Source organism: Podarcis tiliguerta (genome assembly GCF_965153285.1).
Source record: "Podarcis tiliguerta genome assembly, chromosome: 1".
Lineage (NCBI taxonomy): Eukaryota > Metazoa > Chordata > Lepidosauria > Squamata > Lacertidae > Podarcis > Podarcis tiliguerta.
In genome coordinates this window covers 115,420,697-115,439,606 of record NC_139534.1, presented here as the reverse complement: position 1 = coordinate 115,439,606, position 18,910 = coordinate 115,420,697, and the positions used below count along the sequence as shown (strand labels likewise).

Sequence of the window (18,910 nt, the reverse complement as noted above, 5' to 3'; positions counted from 1 at the left end):
TTTGCCTCCTGTGTTTATGAAACATGTTTTTGCTGATTGCGTCAAGTGTTCCTGCTGCAGGCATTTAAGATCGGAGGGGAAAGGACATTATATTTAATGGGCAGTAACCCAGTTGCGCATTCTGTGGTCTGAGGCTTGTGATGACTTTGGAAAGTGCTTTAATTTTAACTGTGCTTTATGCTATGGGTAGGCAAACTAAAGCCCGGGGGGCAGATCCGGCCCAATCGCCTTCTAAATCCAGTCCACGGACAGTCTGGGAATCAGCGTGTTTTTACATGAGGGTTATTTGTGGGGCCTGCCTGGTGTTTTTACATGAGTAGAATGTGTGCTTTTATTTAAAATGCATCTCTGGGTTATTTGTGGGGCATAGGAATTCATTCATTTTATTTTGCCCCCCAAAATATAGTCCGGCCCCCCACAAGGTCTGAAGGACAGTGGACCAGCCCCCTGCTGAAAAAGTCTGCTGATCCCTGCTTTATGCAGTAGTTTAATTGCATTGTAGTACTCAGTGGCGTAGCCTGGGTTGTCAGCACCCGGGGCAACGCAAGTAATTTGCACCCCCTAACCCGTGGATTTGTGCCCCCTAACCTGTGGATTTGCGCCCCCTAACCCTAACCCCCAGATGTTGTGCCCGGTGCGGCCGGCCCCCCCTGCACCCCCCACGCTACGCCACTGGTAGTACTTGTAAATTCTCATTGTGAACTGCTCTGGGATACATTTGTATGGGTAGTATACAAATGGGACTGAAATAAGAAGAACACAGCCCAAGTGAGCCCACCTACAGGAAGTGGAAGCAAGGCCTAATGGCAGGTACCTCAGCAGTCTTTGGGAACTAACAAAATCAGAACACATCCACCATTAGGACTGGGCAAATCTGTCAATTTCAGTTGCTCTCAGTTTCTCATTTTTCCACCCTTCAGTGCTCCACATTTTTACATCCGTTTGTGATATATATTACATACTGATGTAGAAATGAGGAGAACTGAACACACACAATTTATTCAATTTATATACCACCCTTTATCCTCTCTCTTTCTCTCTTCATTGACATTTCAATGAAAGTTTCTCACAAGATATAAATTTTAAAATTAAATTTTGCCCTATATACATTTTTGCAAAGAAATTTCCCCTAATATAATGTACTTTTGTATATTAATATTTTCCTACTATTTTTATGCACATTTTATTTCCCTACTATTTTTATGCACATTTTATTTTAGTATATGCATTTTTATACACACTACTTGGCTGGAGACCTGCACTGCAAAATTTACCGATGTGGAAATTTCGAAAGACGGCTGTGTTTCAATTTATTTATTGGTTTGGAAAGCGCAAATTAAGTAGCTTTGCTTTTAAGTGTGAAGTGAAACAATTTTCCTCCTACCCCCTGTCCACAGTTTCCATGTGGTTTAAAAATTACCTTTGTGTTTAAAACATACCTTTTGGAAATTTGAATAAAAGTGGGTTTTTGCAGCTTAAAAAAATAAAACCTTTGGGAAGAGATAACTAAATGTAAGGACCATATCTCAGTGGCATGGACCATATCTCACATGTTTTGCAGACACAGAGCAGTATCCAGCTAACTCATTCAATCAATGGAAGAGTTTCCACTTCCCACAATGGAACTTCCCCCACTCGGCTCCCTGCCTTCTGCTGTCGAAAGTTGGAGGAACTCGCAGAACAAATGTTGCTCTGTTGTGCAAGTTGAAATGCTTGCATTGATGGAATGACTTAGATGGATACCACCTAATCTTCTAACTTCACTGCCCTGGCATCTTCAACTAGGACAATGAAAGTCCCTTCTGAAGCCCTGGAGAACAACAGCCAATCAATGCAGACAGTGTTGAGTTAGGTGTACCAATGTTCTGGTCTGGTATAAGGCTGCCTCTTATATTCCAGTGAGAGTTGAGGTCAATTGAAACTGTCCTTCTCATCAACTGTCTGATTCCAGAATCTCCCAGTTGGGACCAGTAGAATGGACCACCTTGGAAGGTGGTGAACCCTCCACCACTGGAGGTTTTTAAGCAGAGGTTGGATTTTAAACAGGGAATTCTTTAGCTGTGATTGTTGCTTTTCAGGGTGTTGGACTAACTCTGCTGTTCTATGATCCTTTTCGTAATCAAGCTTGAGCACATCTCCCATACTCCCTATAGCAGACAAAGCTGCCAGGAAAACAAACCCTATCTATTTCTTCCTGCAGATTCCCTCAGGAAAGAGAAGCTTTTACGTAGGAGTTTCCCCCCTTACATAAAAGGTTATTTGCAGCTTAATAGGTTCTTTGCAGCTGAACATGCATTAGAGATTTAATGGGGTATTTATGCCCACCCCCATCAGGCCAGCCAAAGACATTTCAGTACCTCCAAACATTTCAGACGGACCTCCAAAATGATGCCTCCCCACCAAAGAACATGGGGTTTAGGGAAGATCTACATCAGGAACAGAGAAGAGATTGACATCGGGATCTGCTGCCCACAGTGGACCCTGTTGCCTGAGGTGGTTGCTTCATCTTGTCTCATGGGTCCTGTGTCCCCCTCTTTCCATTTCTTTATATCAGTGTGGGATTTTTGTTTGTTTGATTTTGTTTTTCCTTCTAACAATTAAAAATTGGAGTAGAGAACCTGTGGCCCTCTGTTGGACTACAATGCCTACCATCCTGACCATTGACCATGCTGGTGGGAGCTGGAGTTCAACAACATCTGGAGGGCCACAGGTTCTTCATCTATTAAGTAAATGCTACTTTGCATGGGACCCGGGTGGCGCCGTAGGCTAAACCACAGAGCCTAGGACTTGCCGATCAGAAGGTTGGCAGTTCAAATCCCCGTGACAGGGTGAGCTCCTGTTGCTCAGTCCCTGCTCCTGCGAACCTAGCAGTTCAAAAGCACATCAAAGTGCAAGTAGATAAATAGGTACCGCTCCTGCAGGAAGGTAAACGGCATTTCCGTGCACTGCTTTGGTTCTCCAGAAGCGGCTTAGTCATGCTGGCCACATGACCTGGAAGCTGTACGCCGGCTCCCTCGACCAATAAAGCAAGATGAGTGCAATTCAGGGAAGGGGAATTATGAGTTAAGGAATGGGACTTGGGGAAAGCTCACAAGACACCTAATGTCCTGAGACCAGGTAGGACTAGTTTCTGTAGATTGCATTGGGGAGCAAGCACCACTGTAATTTGTCACACAGCTGCCCTACACGAAACACGTATGCTGCAGGCAAATGAAGTGATGGTCTGGAGTTCCAGTGCTATTGCTACTGCCCCTGCCGTTAATACTACTACAACTGCAAACTCCATAAAATTTATTAGCCCACCTGCCCAAACACTTCTACTACTAGTAGTACTGCTGCTACTACTACAAACTTGCAAATATATTCATGAAATTTAGTTGCTCACCTGCTCAGACGCATGAACTAGTGCTATTGCCAACTTGCAAATATATTAATAAAACATATTAGTCCACCAACCCAGAGACATTTATATATGCCTATACAGAGAAATAAAGTTCTCTACCTAGTTGTCACTTTGTTTCATAACATCTTCTTTTGCATTTTTATTCAGAGCTAAGTTCCCGTGAGGTCAATGAGACTTACTCCCAAGTACGCATGCTAGGGTATTTCTGCTCCTGTCTATTCCCCATGTCCTACAACAAGGCAATTGCACTAGGAACCAGATAACTGTTGTTTCTTTTCATAACCATAACTGTCTCCTGCAGCCTTTTCAAAGCTAGGATCCATCTTTGCAGCCTGCAACTTGGGAGCCATTTCAATTATTTTTACACTTTTATCTCTCTGTTTTCCTCCTCTTGTCTCTCTCATTTGAAAAAACAAAAAACAAAAGCACAACAAAAGGAAATGGTCCTGGTGAAATATACTCAGAGTCGCAAAGTGATTTCATGCTCTTTATTCAGCTCATAGTGGTGAGGAGGAATGAATGTCCCCTCAAAGTATCTGCTTTATATACATTATTTACACAATAGGCTGCACATGATTGGCTAATTCTGGAATTCTACTGTAAGCCAATCAGGTTGTGGATTCACTTATATCTGGAGCATGATTGGTTGGTTCCTGCCAACCAATCATACTGCTGCATTGTCCTAGGACCAATCCGACTGCTGCATTCTGAATCCTATTGTTCTAGGACCAATCAGACTGCTGCAATTTGGATCCTATTCAACTCAGTACATAACACCCCTCCCCTCTAAGTTCCAGTCCTGCCCGGGAGGTCGCATTCATAGTCCTCGAGGTACGCTGGCGGCCTACGTGTGCGTTGCGGCCTGTGGTGTTCCCTGGTCCGGGGTTCAGGTTCTGGCTCGTGTTCCAAGGATGCTGGCTGTGATGGGCCTGTTTGGTCTGGCGCAACCGGCTCGCTCAGTCGTGGTTCTGGTTCCGGTGTCCTTTCGGCCTCGCGGGTTCTCTCTGTATTTACTGATTCTGCCTCTCCTGCTGGCCCCTCCTGCTCTATGGGCCTCCCTGCCCCTCTGTTCCCTTGGGACTCCTCTGACCTTTCCTCCTCCTGGTTTTCTCCCGGGAATCGTCGCCGTATCTGGTCGCAGTGGCGGCGCCAGCATTGCCCCCCATCCGTTAGCACCTCGTATGACACGGGGCCAGTGACCCTGGTGACTGTGGCGGGAACCCATGCTGGGCCTGCCCCAAAATTCTTTGCGTACACTGGGTCCTGGGCCTTGAAGGTCCGGGGGTTCCTGCCTTCCCCCACCACTACCTCATCCTGAGCTCTATCGGGGTGAAGGCGGTCCAATCTGATTGCAAGGCGCCGACCCATTAGTAGTTCAGCGGGGCTCCGGCCAGTCGTTGAGCTGGGGGTGCTGTGCTGTGCTAGGAGGAATGTGGCAAGGCGGTACTCCCAGTCCCCTTGCGTCATGCGGCGAAGGGTGTCCTTGGTGGTCCGCACCATGCGTTCTGCTTGGCCATTGGTGGCAGGGTGGAATGGCGCCGAACGGATGTGGCGGATGGCGTTCTGCGCTGTGAAGGTTTGGAATTCTTCTGACGTAAATGCAGTCCCGTTGTCTGAGACGAGAGTGTCAGGGAGCCCATGGGTTGCAAACAGCTTGCGTAGTACACGGATGGCTGCGGATGTAGAAGTGGACGGTACCAGTGCGACTTCCAGCCATTTGGTGTAGGAGTCCACCACTATGAAGAATGTTTTCCCCTGAAAGGGGCCGGCGAAGTCCACATGCAGGCGTGACCATGGTGCTCGGGCGGACTCCCAGGACTGTACTGGGGCCCTTGGGGGATCTGGGCGGGATTCTTGGCAGGCCTGGCAGTGTTTGACCCAGGCCTCTATCTCTCCGTCGATCCCCGGCCACCACACATAACTCCTGGCCAGGGCCTTCATTCTTACTACCCCTGGGTGTGTCTCGTGTAGGGCTGTGAGGACCCTTTTGCGGAGGGGCTGGGGAACCACGACCCTGCTTCCCCATAACAGGCACCCCTTGTGGGCTGACAGTTCATGTTTGCGGGTTGTGTAGCCAGCGAATTCTGGCCCGGGGCTGCTGCTGGGCCATCCCCTCCACACCCAGTCCAGGACCCGGGAGATGACCCTGTCTTTCTTGGAATGGTGTGCAACTTCTTGTGCCTGGATGGGGCGGTCGGGAAGCAGCTCCAGGCTCATAACCTCTTGTGCGGGTGCTGGGTCGGGGCCTGTTTCCGGTAGTGGTAGCCTGCTGAGGGCGTCCGCATGGCCCATCGCCTTCCCAGGGCGGTGAATCAGTGCATACTGGTAGCTGGCAAGGAAAATTGACCACCTGAGGACGCGAGGAGACAGCACTTGGGGGGTCTGCTTTTCGGGGGCAAACAAGCCAAGCAACGGCTTGTGGTCAGTCACCACGGTGAAGGGCCGCCCATACAAGAAATCATGGAATTTTTTTACTCCCTTCACAATTGCCAGCCCCTCCTTGTCTATTTGTGAGTAGTTCCGCTCCGTTGCGTTGAGTGTCTGGGAAAAGTATGCTACCGGTACCTCTCTTCCATCCGGGAGTTGGTGTCCCAGGACAGCGCCAATGCCATAGGGTGAGGCGTCGCATGCTAGCACCACCGGCAGCCTCTCGTCGAAGTGTGCCAAGACTGAGTTTGAGACAAGCAAGTCCTTGACTGCCTGGAATGCAGCCTCCTGGCGCTGGCCCCACACCCAAGGGGCCCGCTTGTCCAAAAGTCTGTGTAGGGGCTCCGCTACCGCCGCCTTGTGGGGAAGGAAGGAATGGTAAAAGTTCAATAGTCCCAAGAAGGCCTGAAGTTCAGTCTTGCTCTTGGGCGCTGGGGCATCACAAATAGCCCGTACCTTGTCCCCAGTCGGGTGGACCCCTTCTGCGTCCACCATAAATCCCAGAAAGTCCACCTGAGGCACTCCTAGTAGGCATTTTTCCCGCTTCACCTTGAGACCCGCCGTCTGGAAACGGTGCAGAACGGTGCGGAGGCGGTCCTCAAACTCCTCTGGTGTGGGCCCGGCAATCAACACATCATCGAAGAAGGGGGTGACGCCAGGAATCCCTTTAAGGAGCGAGTCCATTAGATTCTGGAATATGCCTGGTGCCACACTGACACCGAATTGCAGCCGCTTTACCCTGAAGGCTCCTCTGTGCGTCACAATCGTCTGTGCCTCTGCTGTGGCCTCATCTACTGGCAGCTGTTGATATGCTTGGGCCAAGTCCAGCTTGCCAAAAATTTTCGACCCAGCCAGGGTGGCAAGGACATGGCTGACCACTGGCACTGGGTATGCATGGGCCGTGAGGGCCTTGTTTATGGTACATTTGTAGTCTGCGCAGATGCGGACCGAACCATTGGGCTTGACGGGTGTGACGATTGGGGTTTCCCAGGGGGCATTAGGCACCGGCTCCAGCACTCCTTGCTCCACGAGCCGGTCCAATTCCTCATCTATACGGGGTTTCAGGGCGAACGGGACCCGGCGGGCCTTGAGCCTGACCGGTCGTACTGCGGGGTCAAGCTGTAGCGCAATGGGGGGGCCCGTATACTGTCCCAATTTCCCATCGAAAACTCCTGGAAATTCCTTGCATATGGCATCCACGTCCACTTGTAAGGTAGTGTGGTTCACCCCGGTGATGGCTAGCCCCAGTGGTCCAAACCATGCCAATCCCAGTAAGCTAATGTAGGGGCCCTTGACCACAAGCAAGTCCAGTTGCCGCGTCCGCCCTCGGTATTGCACCCTGAAGGTCCCCACCCCCATTGTGGGGACCTTACGTTTCTGGAAGTCCCGGAGGGTGAATGGGGCCGGCCTGAGTTTGGGACCCCCAGTAGGACACAGTTTCCTTAAGGTCTTTGCCGAGATTATGGATAGAGTTGAACCCGTGTCAAGCTCCATGCGGCATGGGGCGCCCTCTATCTGTACCTCTACATAAATTTTCTCTACGTTGGGGTGGGGCAACTGGTATACCTGGAAGTCCGTGAGCTCCGTCGAGTTGCCTTGGTGCGTTGGGCCCCGGGACCTGGGGCTCTTGGATTGGTCATCTGATGCCTGGCGTCGGGTGGACCGAGCTCGACACACCCGGGCGATGTGTCCCAATTTTCTGCACTGCCTGCACTCTGCGTTGCGGAAACGGCAGGTCTTCCTCTCGTGACTTTCCCCGCAGCTTGCGCAGTTCCCTCCTCGTCGAGGCAGCTGTGATATGTGGGCTGCTTGAGTGCGCTGCTGTACTCGGTGCACCTCCTCCCTGTCAGATCCTGAGTCGTCGGTGAGGTCTTCGTGGTGGACCCTCGGTTGGGGTGGCAGTCTCGGCCGTGCCTCTTGCGTCGACCTCTTGGCAGCTTCCGTTGCCAGGGCCTCCTCCAGAGCGACCTGGAACGTTAGGTCCTTCTTAGCGTAGAGGCGTCGTTGCAGCTTCTCATCCTCCAGGCCACCGACGAGGCGGTCCCGAAGCATGTTCTCCAGCTCTGAGAAGTTGCAGAACCGGGCGGCTTGGCGGAGAGAGGTCACAAACTCAGTTATGGTTTCCCCGGGGGCTTGCCGCTTTGCGTAGAAGGCATTTCGACGAGCCACCACTGAGGGCTGTGGCGAAAAGTGCCCCTTCAGCTGTTCCATTATTGTTTTGTATGGAACAGTAGCGACGTCTTCAGGTGCAAGGAGAGCCCGGGCGATTTCAAACGTTTCCTCTCCGCAGACGCTGAAGAATATCGCCCTCTTCTTGGCATCTTCTTCATCGGTGACCCCTTTGGCTTCTAGGAGGAAGGTGAAACGGGAGGCGTACGCTTCCCAGTCTCCAGATGCTGGGTTGAACGGCGAGAAGCTGCTGTCGGTTGCCATTCTGAGTTCCTTGTGTCCCGGAGCTGAAGCCTGGATACACGGTGCGAGGCAGCGGTGCGGCAGGTGGCGGTGCTGCGGTGCTGTGTGTGGCAGTCAGCTCAGCGGGATCCCACCTTCGTCGCCAGTGAAATATACTCAGAGTCGCAAAGTGATTTCATGCTCTTTATTCAGCTCATAGTGGTGAGGAGGAATGAATGTCCCCTCAAAGTATCTGCTTTATATACATTATTTACACAATAGGCTGCACATGATTGGCTAATTCTGGAATTCTACTGTAAGCCAATCAGGTTGTGGATTCACTTATATCTGGAGCATGATTGGTTGGTTCCTGCCAACCAATCATACTGCTGCATTGTCCTAGGACCAATCCGACTGCTGCATTCTGAATCCTATTGTTCTAGGACCAATCAGACTGCTGCAATTTGGATCCTATTCAACTCAGTACATAACACCTGGCAATGCTGCAGACACAACCCATATGGGTCCTGATCCAGCTACATGCATCATCCCAAACATGAAGGGTCCACAACTCCTTGAAACTGGCTGCTATCACCAGCCAATGACCCATTAGTAGCTCGCAGAGCAATCCTGTGCATGCTTACTCAGAAGTAAGTCCCCCTGTGTTCAGCGGGCCTCGCTGCCTTTTACAATCGCGTTTAGAACTGTAACTTTAGTGACCCATGCCTCGGACATTTATGTAACCCACTGTCAAGTCCTGCCTTGGCACCCTAACTTTAATACTATCAAAATCAGCTGTGTGCGCACAACCATTGTGTCAGAGGCAAAGGGACCGTGTGTGCGTCTGTGTGCATGTTGACTCCCAACAAGTAATTGCATTCATCGATAAAAGCTGTCACTGCAGTGCAGTAAGTAGAAATAACAAGCCCTTTGGGAACAAAGGGACACCCTGAGGAAAGGCTGTAGCTCAGTGGTGCAGCATCTGCTTTGCATGCGCAAGGTCTACGGTTTGATCCCTGCCATCTCCAGGTAGAGATGTAGAGTGCTCCCTGTCTGAAAACATCATGGACCCGTGGTCTAACCTGGGATGAAACAGCTTCCAATGTTTCTAAATAAAGCAGAATTTTTGTAACACAGAAAAAGAAAAGTTCATTAGTAACTGCAACCGGGAGCTAAGAAAACTTTTGGGGAAATTCCACCGTTAACAGAGTTATGAAGTCAGAGAGAGAAGCAGAAATACATACCTTTCTAGCAAAGACTTGGGTAGCTCTGGGAGCGCTGGGGCTGGCTGCGGAGTGCCTTTGTGAATGTTTCTGAGGAGTTTTCTTGTGGTTTCCAAAGAGTACTGAAGCAGCTCCTCCCTCTGTCGTTGAGACTGTTACACACTTCCACACCCACCCCTTTTAACGCAGCTGCTTTTGGCATGATGAAGTCACCGGCATTTGACTTCGTAGCAGGAATAAATAACACCCAAATCACTCCCAGGATGTTGATAAACTAATTTGGCAGCCCAGTGTGGTCACTTCACTGTGCTGGAGTAAGTATGCTCTGATGTGATTTTTGTAAAAAAAAAAAATTAAAGCAGAAGATAATAATAAAAATCTTTATTTATGCAAGCATCTTTTTCACTGTGGTTTTCCAAACAGACTTAAATGTATCTCTCTTTCTTTTCTCAGGAGAAACATAAAGGTGGCCAATTTCGCTTTTTAGACCATGCCCATAGAAAACCAGTGATACCCAGGTCAGTGGAACAATATAAAGTTTGCAATTGGTATGTGTGTGTGTCTGTTAAAGGGAGGGATTATTTTTAGGAGTTTGTCCACAGGCAGCTTTCCAGGTCATGTGGCCAGCACGACTGATGAGCGCCACACCCCATCGTCGCCTTTGACTAGACTTAACCGTCCAGGGGTCCTTTACCTTTTACCTTTCCAGGAGAATGGACCAGCCTAAGGCATTTTGGTCAAGATACCCCCTGCCACTCCCGGTAAAAGTACAGAAGCCAATTGGACAGTCAGGTAATTCTCACTTCAGTTTTGGCAATAGGGCAGTGAGCTGTGAACAGCAGCTGGTTTAGGAAACTGGGGGCAGACTGTGCAGCACACACGGCTCCATCCTTCAGTACCTCATTGCTGCTCCTTGAGCCGCAGCATTTGCTGCCTTGAAGTAGCTGCCTCACATCATCTCATGACAGGGCTGGCCCTGGTCAGGTGCTCAGTTCCCTCCCTTGACTGCTTAACTTTAAGATGCTGTTCACTAACCCTCAGAACTTGCTTTGGCACTGTTGTGTTTTGTTTGTTTGCTTAAAAAACTGTATCTTCCTTCTACAGGTAGTATTCCCAGCCTGTCTGGGATCCTGTGAATAGTATAAGGTTGCTATGGCATCAGATTTGGCTTTATGACGAGGCAAAGCTCATTGAGAGTGAGGGCAAAAGATGCTGAAGGTATGAACGCTTTCTGCCCTGGGTTATTGTTTCGTTGTTTCTGTTACTATTTATTTGTGCTTTTATCTGGTGGTTTGCAGATTGGTGGTATACAGATCTAATAAATAAATAAGTCAGTCTGCAAGGAGGGAGTTCTGAAAGGGAGGCGTTCTTTCCTGAGGAGAGGGAACTGTTCCCGTTCGCTTTTGCTTCAGCCTAAGTTGTGACTGACCTGTTCCATTAATTTCAACAATATTTATGTAAGGTCAACTAATTTTGACTAGCTAAGCCCCGCTGAAATAGTGGGACTTACTTCTTAGTAGATAGGAGGAGGGGACTTCCTATTTTTTGTTTTTAAAGAAATCCTCACAAAATTGAGCTTCAGTTTGAAAAACTAAACATTATTGTGTGATGTTGACATAAAAATCCTTTATGGCATACAGCAGTCTTGGGAGCCATGCTGCTGTGTTACGTAAATGGGAGAAATGGGTTTTCTTTTAGGCTTTGCTATAGACCAGGTGTTGCCACCATCCTGTCCTCTAGCTGTTTCTGAACTTCCGCTCCTGACTATTGGCTATACTGGGAATGATGGGAGCTGTAGTCCATCATCTGGAGGTGAGGACTACAATGGCAGTGCCATTGGGGCAGGGCTTTTGGGTGAACGGCCAGGGCCACACTCAACAGATTGAGCAGGAGTGGTCCCCCACAAGTGCTGCATGGCTGGCTTGTTACATCTTGAAGCGAGTGAAGTACTACACACAATGAGACCATGAAGACCACTGTCTAAAATTACCTAAATGCACCACACTTACAAATTCTTAAGAGCTGGTGGCCAGAGGTGCAACAAGATTCATTTCCCCTTAATTAATGTTGACTCCTCTCTCCACTTTTTGCCTATAAATAGGAAAACACCCGTGTGCTTGTTTCAGCACACCTAGACTTCCTGCTAGACTCCAAAAAAAGCCCATTGGATTTGAAGGAACCTGAATTGTTTCAGAGCCAGCTGTGTTTGCTATTGGACTCTTGACGTTTCTGTTCTCAATCTGTCCGTTTGCAGAGATAGACAGGTTATTATAAAGACAACAAACATCTCCACAGTGCTTTCCTCCATAGGAAACAAACTCTTGCCAAAGTTGCCTTCAACTTCCCACTTCTCTGGCAAGCATCATAGAAACGTTTCAAACATGTTGATAATTGAGAAAGGCAATACTAACCTTTCACTGTTGCATTATGCAACAGGATTTGTGAAGTGGAAGCCTCATGGTTTGGACTACTGACTGCAACAAGCAAAAGGCCCCAATTCAGCTATATGTGTACCTGCAGCTCTGAATTAATGTTTCCCTGTATGAGAGATAGGAATGTCTGTGCTAAATTGCCAAAATTAATTGCATGTTCAGACCCAGAAACCTCCCCCCCCCAAAATAAATTCACACTTGACTCAAATCTTTGGTTTGGTTTTTGGCAGAATTTAGGCCACAACTTTATTGATTACAGAAAATGACTGCTTGCATAGGCTCTGGTTCGACTAGCTCCCTGCCATGCAGGTAGCGCTGACCCACGGCACCAGCATAGGACACCTGGATAAGCGGAAAGCTGGGAACGGGCCAACTCCACCACCCAGATGTCCCCCTGGACTCAGGCATGGGCACAACCTCCTCCCAGGGGTTGACCAAACCATCAAGTCCCTGGATTCCTTTAACAGAATACCCTTCACATAGGGATGGCAAGAGCGTTCTCCCATCCCTATCACCTGAACCAGAGCCTATCCGCAACCTTACAAGTTGTGACAATTTGCTACGTGGCAGGCAAAACCCAAATGGCAACAGCCAATCAGCTAAGTGGGGAAAATTCCTGCCGTGCCCCTGTCCCAACGACAGACGACAAACGAAGGCATAGCAAGGTCAAGTGCAACAAGCCCTAAAAGTAGGGAGAGGTGGGTGGGTGTTCCGAATGCATGTGCCGAAAGAGGACACTCTGGGTCACGTGCATCGAACCGTTTGGACTGCATCCCATTAGCCAGATTGTACCCAGCTTTGAGGGACCTACCAATCAGGTGTTGTGGCTTACCAAATGTTCCCACCCACAACACAGGGTGTCGGTTGTCCAGGTCTCACCACAATACGTGCCCTCTTTAAGGGAGGACATGATATCCAGTCTTTCTGTTGGCCAACTAGGGGCAAAACTGAATGCAGCTGTCATTTCTAGACATTTGGCTCGTCCTAGATGTGCATTGCTTCTATAGCAATCCCAGACTTGCCCTATGCTATATCTCAGACAAGGTAATGGCAGCTATTGATTATGGTGGACTGAATCCCTATGGTTAAGCTGGAGAAACTAGATGAATCCATTTACAACTGAGCCAAGAAGAGTAAGGACTCTCCAAAGGACTCTGGGAATGTCTCAAGTTAATGTGGAAAGATGCCATTGAAAGAAAGAGCGGTATTGAGGTTAGTGTTGGACTAGAACCTAGGAGACCAGGATTCAAATCTGCACCCGGTCATGAAGATCATGGGGTGACCTTGGGCTATTCACTATCTCTCAGCTTAACCTACCTCACAGGGTTGTGGAGACTGAACAAGGAGAGGGAGAACCATGTAGGCCATCTTGGAGCTCCTTGGAGGAAAAGGTGGGATTCGAAAATATATATAATTAAACAATTGGTGGATATCTTTTATCAATGATTGGTGCAAATTGCTTTAGCTTGTTGAATAGCTTCATTTGTACAGATCATAATCTGTAGATCTATTACTCAGCAATTAATTAATTAATTAATTAATTAATTAATTAATTACCAGCCCTTCACTGTATGGTCCCAGGGTGGGATACAGCATTAAAAAGCATATTTAAAACAATTCAAAGCAACTCACAACCATAAAAAGGAGGCAGGTGGGTCTTAGAAACATCAAGTTTTAACCTCAAGTGTTAAAAGTCAGAATAAAAAGCATTTTTTAGCATTCGCTAAAAACTGTATAATGAAGGCATCAGATGCACCTCTGTACTGATGTATTGTTCTTTTTCTTCTTTCTTTCTAAATAAAGTATCAAAAAATATATGGGGAAATTGCACCCTCACCCCTTTGGAATATCCCACTTGCTTGTTTAGCCAAAGGGTCTAATCCTTTCGGAATTTGCTAACTGTTCCATTCCGTGCCAGGAAGGTAAGCCAACTGTGCAATCCCCAGCCCTCAATCACTGCAATCTCAGTTATTCAGACACATCTCTCCTCTGACTGGTTCTATCTTTCTCTACATTCCACAAGTTAAAAAAAGAAAAAGGGCTTGCCTTCTTAAAAGCTTTGAGAGGTTGTCATGGCAGATCCATTAATTCCTTTTGGCATTGCGAAAGTAGGTTTCACAGCTTATTAAGTGTGGGAACACACGGCAGGCGACTTCAGAGTCCATTTGTCCCATATTGATAGGGCTATTAGTATTCTCCTGGGGCCACAAAGGACATCTGTGGACATCCGGCGATGCACATCCAATGGACTGTCAGATGCATTTCAGCACTGGTCCCTAACAGACACTTCCCAATTGTTAGTAAGCCTTATTAGTAGAATATCAACCACTGTTTGTCTAACAGCAACGGATGCGGTAGTATTTTCTATGAGACATTATCTCATCATAGCCAGTGTTGTGCACTTTGGACCCTCAAATAATAATAAAGGAATAAGAAGTAGGCATAAAGAAGCAAAAGCAACCAAGAGTCTTGCGTCACCTGAAAGATGAGCACATTTATTTACCATGGCACAGGACTTCATGGAATCATAAAACATAGGATGAGCTTGTTGGATCAGGCCAGTGATCTGTCCAGTTAAGCATTCTGTCCTCACAGTGACTGACCAGATGTCTGGGGGAAGCCTGCATGCTGGACCTCAGCACAACAGCACTTGCGATTCCCAGAAACTAGTCTTCAGAGGCACGATGCCTCTGACAGTGGAGAAAGGACACAGCCATTGTGATTAGAAGCTGTTGATAGCCTTGTCCTTCATGAATTAGTCCAGTTCTCTTCTAAAGACATCCAAGTTGGTAGCTATCACTGCATCCTGTGGGGGTGAGTTCTATAGCTGTCAACTTTTCTTGAGAGGAATCCTATTCGGAATAAGGGAATTTCCTTTTAAAAAAGGGAAACGTTGACAGCTGTGGTGAGTTCCATAGTTTAACTATGTACCGTACATACCCTCCAACATTTCTCCAATGAAAACAGGAACATCCTAAGGAAAAGCGGGACAGTCTAAGAGCAAATCAGAAACCGGGATGGCTTCTGTACATCTGGGACTGTCCCTGGGAAATAGGAACACTTGCAGAGTCTGACCGTGTAAGACTCGGTCTTTCTCGTCTTTCCTGCCAGAGATCAACATGACTACATCTCTGGAACGGCATGAAGAATTTCTCTACAGTGTGACCTGAAGAAGTAACATTTGTTTATTCCGGCTTGGATAATCATGGTGAGGGCCAAACATCTACGCACAAGACCTCCAGCAGCAGAGGCAGTATGACGCTGAATATTGGTTGCTGGGAAGCAATCGTGAGGAACAGGCCAAAGCTTGTGAGCTTCCCACAGGCATCTGGTCTAGATAGGCCATAGGTCTGATCTAGTTGGGCTCATCTTAGGTTACATCCTTAAGGTCCTTGACCATGCAGAATTGCAAGCAGAGGCCATAGCCTGGTGGCAAACACATGTTCACAGAGTTAGTGAACATGGCGCCTACCTGATGTTCCTGGAAAACAGCTCTCATCTGCTCCTGTCAGCATGGTCAGTGGTCAGGGATTCTGGGAGTGACTTGAGAGCACCATTTTGGATACCACTGGTATAAAAGTAATGACTAGATATGGCATACCCTCCAACACGATGTTGCCCAAATCTGGAACGCCATCTTCCAGGTCCAAAATCCTGCATGAGTCACGTGACCCGCATGAGATTGTGGTCTCAGAAAAAGTGCCTTTTCAGGCATGCCACACACACACACACACACACCCTCCAAGAATTGTGTTTGGGGGCACTGCATGAGATTGCAGATCCCCGACAAAGTTTTTTCAATGAGAGCTCTTGGTCCAAAATCACATGAGAGTAAGGCATCCAAAATGGCTGCCATACTCTGGCAAGGGAAAAATGGGATGTCCCAGTTTTCCCCAGGGCAGTTGATGGGGATGGATATGGCTAGAAGCAGTCCATCCTTCAAGCGATGAAAACTTGGATTTGGATCAGCTGTGCTAACTGTTCCTCACTTTCCTCAGTTTTTAGCCCATTTCTTTCCATAGAGAGATCCACCCAGAAGAAACTCCTGTTTCTTGTCACTTTTGAATCTTATTATTTATAATCACCCAGATGAGCAAATTTATATGTGTGTGTTGCTATAGGAATGGGGGGAGTTGGGGAAAGGAGGCAAAAACGAGTGTGTGCCCTTGCCAAGAAATGGTTAGCTGATGACACTGGAAGGTACGTACAACAAGAGAGCCAGATGCTTGCTTGTTCTTCCTACCTGATCAGCCCAGGGCATGTCTCATGTCTGCGGTGTCTTTCATTGTTTCCTTGAGAAACTTCAGTCAAAAGAACCCTTACCCCCGCCTCTTGCTTCCTGATACTTACTGTGTGTTTTAAAAGTCAACAAGACTTTAATTATACACCTGAGTCTAAGTCCATGCCAGCTTTGGGACGACTCTGAAACTCTTGGATTGTCCACCAAGCAGAGGAAGCATCCTTCATTTCCTTCCTTCTTGGTCTTCAACAAGAATTTCAAAGTCAGGAAACAACCCCCCCTCCCTTTCATGGTCCCTCCAGGCAAAGAGTATTCCAAGCAGTCTCTGATGATTTTGTTTTCCCCATCACTGTTGCCAGGAGAGATGAGAGAAGGCAGCTGAAAACAGCCTGAAAATGGCGTGCTTCTTTGGAAACCTGCCAAAGGAAAGAGGTTGTTTTCTGAATCCTGCTGGAACACTTACGGTGGGTCGACTGTTTCCACTGCTTCCGAGAGGTTGAATGCCTTGCGCATAGCTGTGGCAACCAGTCTGAGGGAGTGATTCTTCAGTTTGCATCCACGGCCTTCCATTCTTCACTCAAAATGCTTCTCTAGCTTCTTGGACAGGATGAGCCAGAAACACTGGGCTGCAAGACTCAGATGACATAGATGTAGGAGACATTTATTATTGCCGGGCCAAAGTCAAGGCGTCTTGACCATGTAATTCATTATAAGTGATGTATTCATGGGTCTTGGTACCGAGAATTATGGAGAAGTTCAGACGTCAAGCACGTTGTCACTTTAGCTCCACACACATGCTAGTGAAAGTGTCTGCTGTTATTAGAGTTGGGCGGATCTGTCCACTTTTATTTCTCTCCATTCCTCACTTTTCCAATCTTCAATTCATCACATTTCCACACCAGTTTGTGATTTTCTTTTAGAAGTCCCCTTGCAAAATATGCATTTCGGTGCATATTTTCCCCAATACACACATTTCTACAATCAATTCCCTCATGTATTTTTGCATGTTATTTTCACTAAGAGATGAATTTCTCCATGCTTCCCCCAAATACGTGCATTTTCCTATATTGAATTGCAGGATTCAGAGAAATGGGAATTTCGAGAGATGGCTGTGTTTCAATTCACATATTTTAATTGCATTAAAACCCTAACTGAACCACTCCAACTCTTAATTATTATCAAGACATGGGATGTGCTGAAGGCAAGATTCCTGTATTGCAGAGGCAAGGGTGCTGAGGAGACTTCTGTGTAGGAAACAGTAAAAATAAGGTCAAGAAGAATGGCAAGCTTCCTTTTCTATCTCCAAAAATAATGGAGAGAGCACAGGGGATTGGAAAAAAGAGTACTCCCCCAGGCGAGCCTCATGTTTATTCTGCTCATACAGGTCAAGATACCATCTTCCATATCCCATTTAGATTAATGGCAATGAACAACAGCAACAGGCTGTAGATAATGAAGGACTAGGAAGCGAATTTGCTTCCACTTTAATATTTTTTACCAGAGGCCCTAAATAAAGGAAAAGAAAAAGAAAATAAATTCAATTATTGCTGTACTTGTTCAACATCTGTTTTTACACATGCAGGACCCTTGTTTTCCGGTTAAAGGCTTCCTGAGTGAATCAAATTGCAGCAATATTTTAGCCTGAACACAGAAAAGCATTCGGTAGGTAAATGGAGAATCCTAGAATTGGAGAGTTGGGAGGGATCCCAAGGGGATCATCTAGTCCACCCCCTGCAATGCAGGAATCTCAATAATGAAATAAATAAATAAATAAAAAATTGTCCAGTAGCACCTCAGAGACCAACTAAGTTTGTTATTCAGCAACTTCTCTTTCAAGTCTATATAAGAGAAGTTGCTGAATTACAACTTATTACTAAACTGAAAACTATGGAGAGACCTGGTCTGAATAGCTGAATAGCTTTTTCCTGTAGGACTAATTGCAGTCGTTAACAGTCATCAACTGGTTTACCGCACCTATAATAATAATAATAATAATAATAATAATAATTTATTATTTATCCCCTGCCCATCTGGCTGGGTTTCCCCAGCCACTCTGGGCGGCTTCCAACAAAGTATTAAAATACAATAGTCGGTTAAACATTAAAAGCTTCCCTAAACAGGGCTGCCTTCAGATGTCTTCTAAAAGTTTGGTAGTTATTTTTCTCTTTGACATCTGGTGGGAGGGCGTTCCACAGGGTGGGTGCCACTACTGAGAAGGTCCTCTGCCTGGTTCCCTGTAACTTGGCTTCTCGCAGTGAGGGAACCGCCAGAAGACCCTCGGCGCTGGACCTCAGTGGCCGGGCAGAACAATGGAGGTGGAGACGCTCCTTCAGGTATACTGGACGAAGGCCGTTTAGGTCAGCACCAACACTTTGAATTGTGCTCGGAAACATACTGGGAGCCAGTGTAGGTCTTTCAAGACCGGTGTTATATGGTCTCAGCGGCCGCTCCCAGTCACCAGTCTAGCTGCCGCATTCTGGATTAGTTGTAGTTTCCGGGGCCAATCACCCATCCCCACCACCCTTCTGAGTAATACCCCTCCCCACCCTCTCACTATATATAAGGGTCTGGTGACTTTTGCTTCAGTGTATCTGAAGAAGTGTGCATGCACACGAAAGCTTATACCCAGAACAAACTTAGTTGGTCTCTAAGATGCTACTGGACAATTTCCCCCCGACTGCGTCAGACCAACCCGGCTAGCTACCTAAATAAGGAAATGAAGATGTTACTATGCATGTCGTTCCATCAACCATGAACCACACCAGTCTTTGGGATGAAGCCCCCCCCCTCCAAT

General features: G+C 47.3%; 2 protein-coding genes and 1 long non-coding RNA gene across 5 annotated transcripts in view; 1 reads left to right on the top strand and 2 right to left on the bottom strand.

Moving 5' to 3' along the window:
• LOC310676812 (B2 bradykinin receptor-like) overlaps nucleotides 1-9,589 on the bottom strand; it is a 31,855-nt gene extending 22,266 nt beyond the window's left edge. Inside the window, exon 1 of one of the 3 annotated variants that reach the window (XM_083438990.1) lies at nucleotides 9,466-9,589. Coding sequence is in view for 1 of the 3 variants with exons in the window: in XM_083438989.1 (XP_083295115.1) it covers nucleotides 2,358-2,367 (10 nt within the window). In the remaining 2 variants the exon portion in view is untranslated. Of the gene's footprint in view, nucleotides 1-2,357; nucleotides 2,503-9,461 lie in introns of those variants that run through there. The other 2 variants (XM_083438991.1, XM_083438989.1) reach the window with 2 other exon arrangements.
• On the bottom strand, nucleotides 6,174-8,490 carry LOC310677140 (uncharacterized protein). The gene is made up of 2 exons (XM_083439516.1): nucleotides 7,397-8,490; nucleotides 6,174-6,495 (listed from the first exon to the last, which is right to left on the bottom strand). The coding sequence occupies exons 1-2, from the start codon at nucleotides 8,261-8,263 to the stop codon at nucleotides 6,457-6,459; spliced, it is 906 nt and encodes a 301-aa protein (XP_083295642.1). The 5' UTR covers nucleotides 8,264-8,490; the 3' UTR covers nucleotides 6,174-6,456.
• A 101-nt stretch (nucleotides 9,590-9,690) lies between the features above and the next one.
• LOC310678113 lies at nucleotides 9,691-10,625 on the top strand. The gene is made up of 3 exons (XR_014511617.1): nucleotides 9,691-9,762; nucleotides 9,898-9,962; nucleotides 10,549-10,625. It is a non-coding gene; the product is annotated as an uncharacterized lncRNA (long non-coding RNA).
• The last annotated feature ends 8,285 nt before the right edge of the window (nucleotides 10,626-18,910 follow it).

Coding starts and splice junctions, on each gene's coding strand:
- LOC310677140 (XM_083439516.1), bottom strand. CDS start 8,263: ATGGCAACCGACAGCAGCTTCTCGCCGTTCAACCCAGCATCTGGAGAC. Junction 6,496..7,396: donor CGGAGCTCACGGACTTCCAG/GTATACCAGTTG, acceptor CGCTCCTTAAAG/GGATTCCTGGCGTCACCCCC.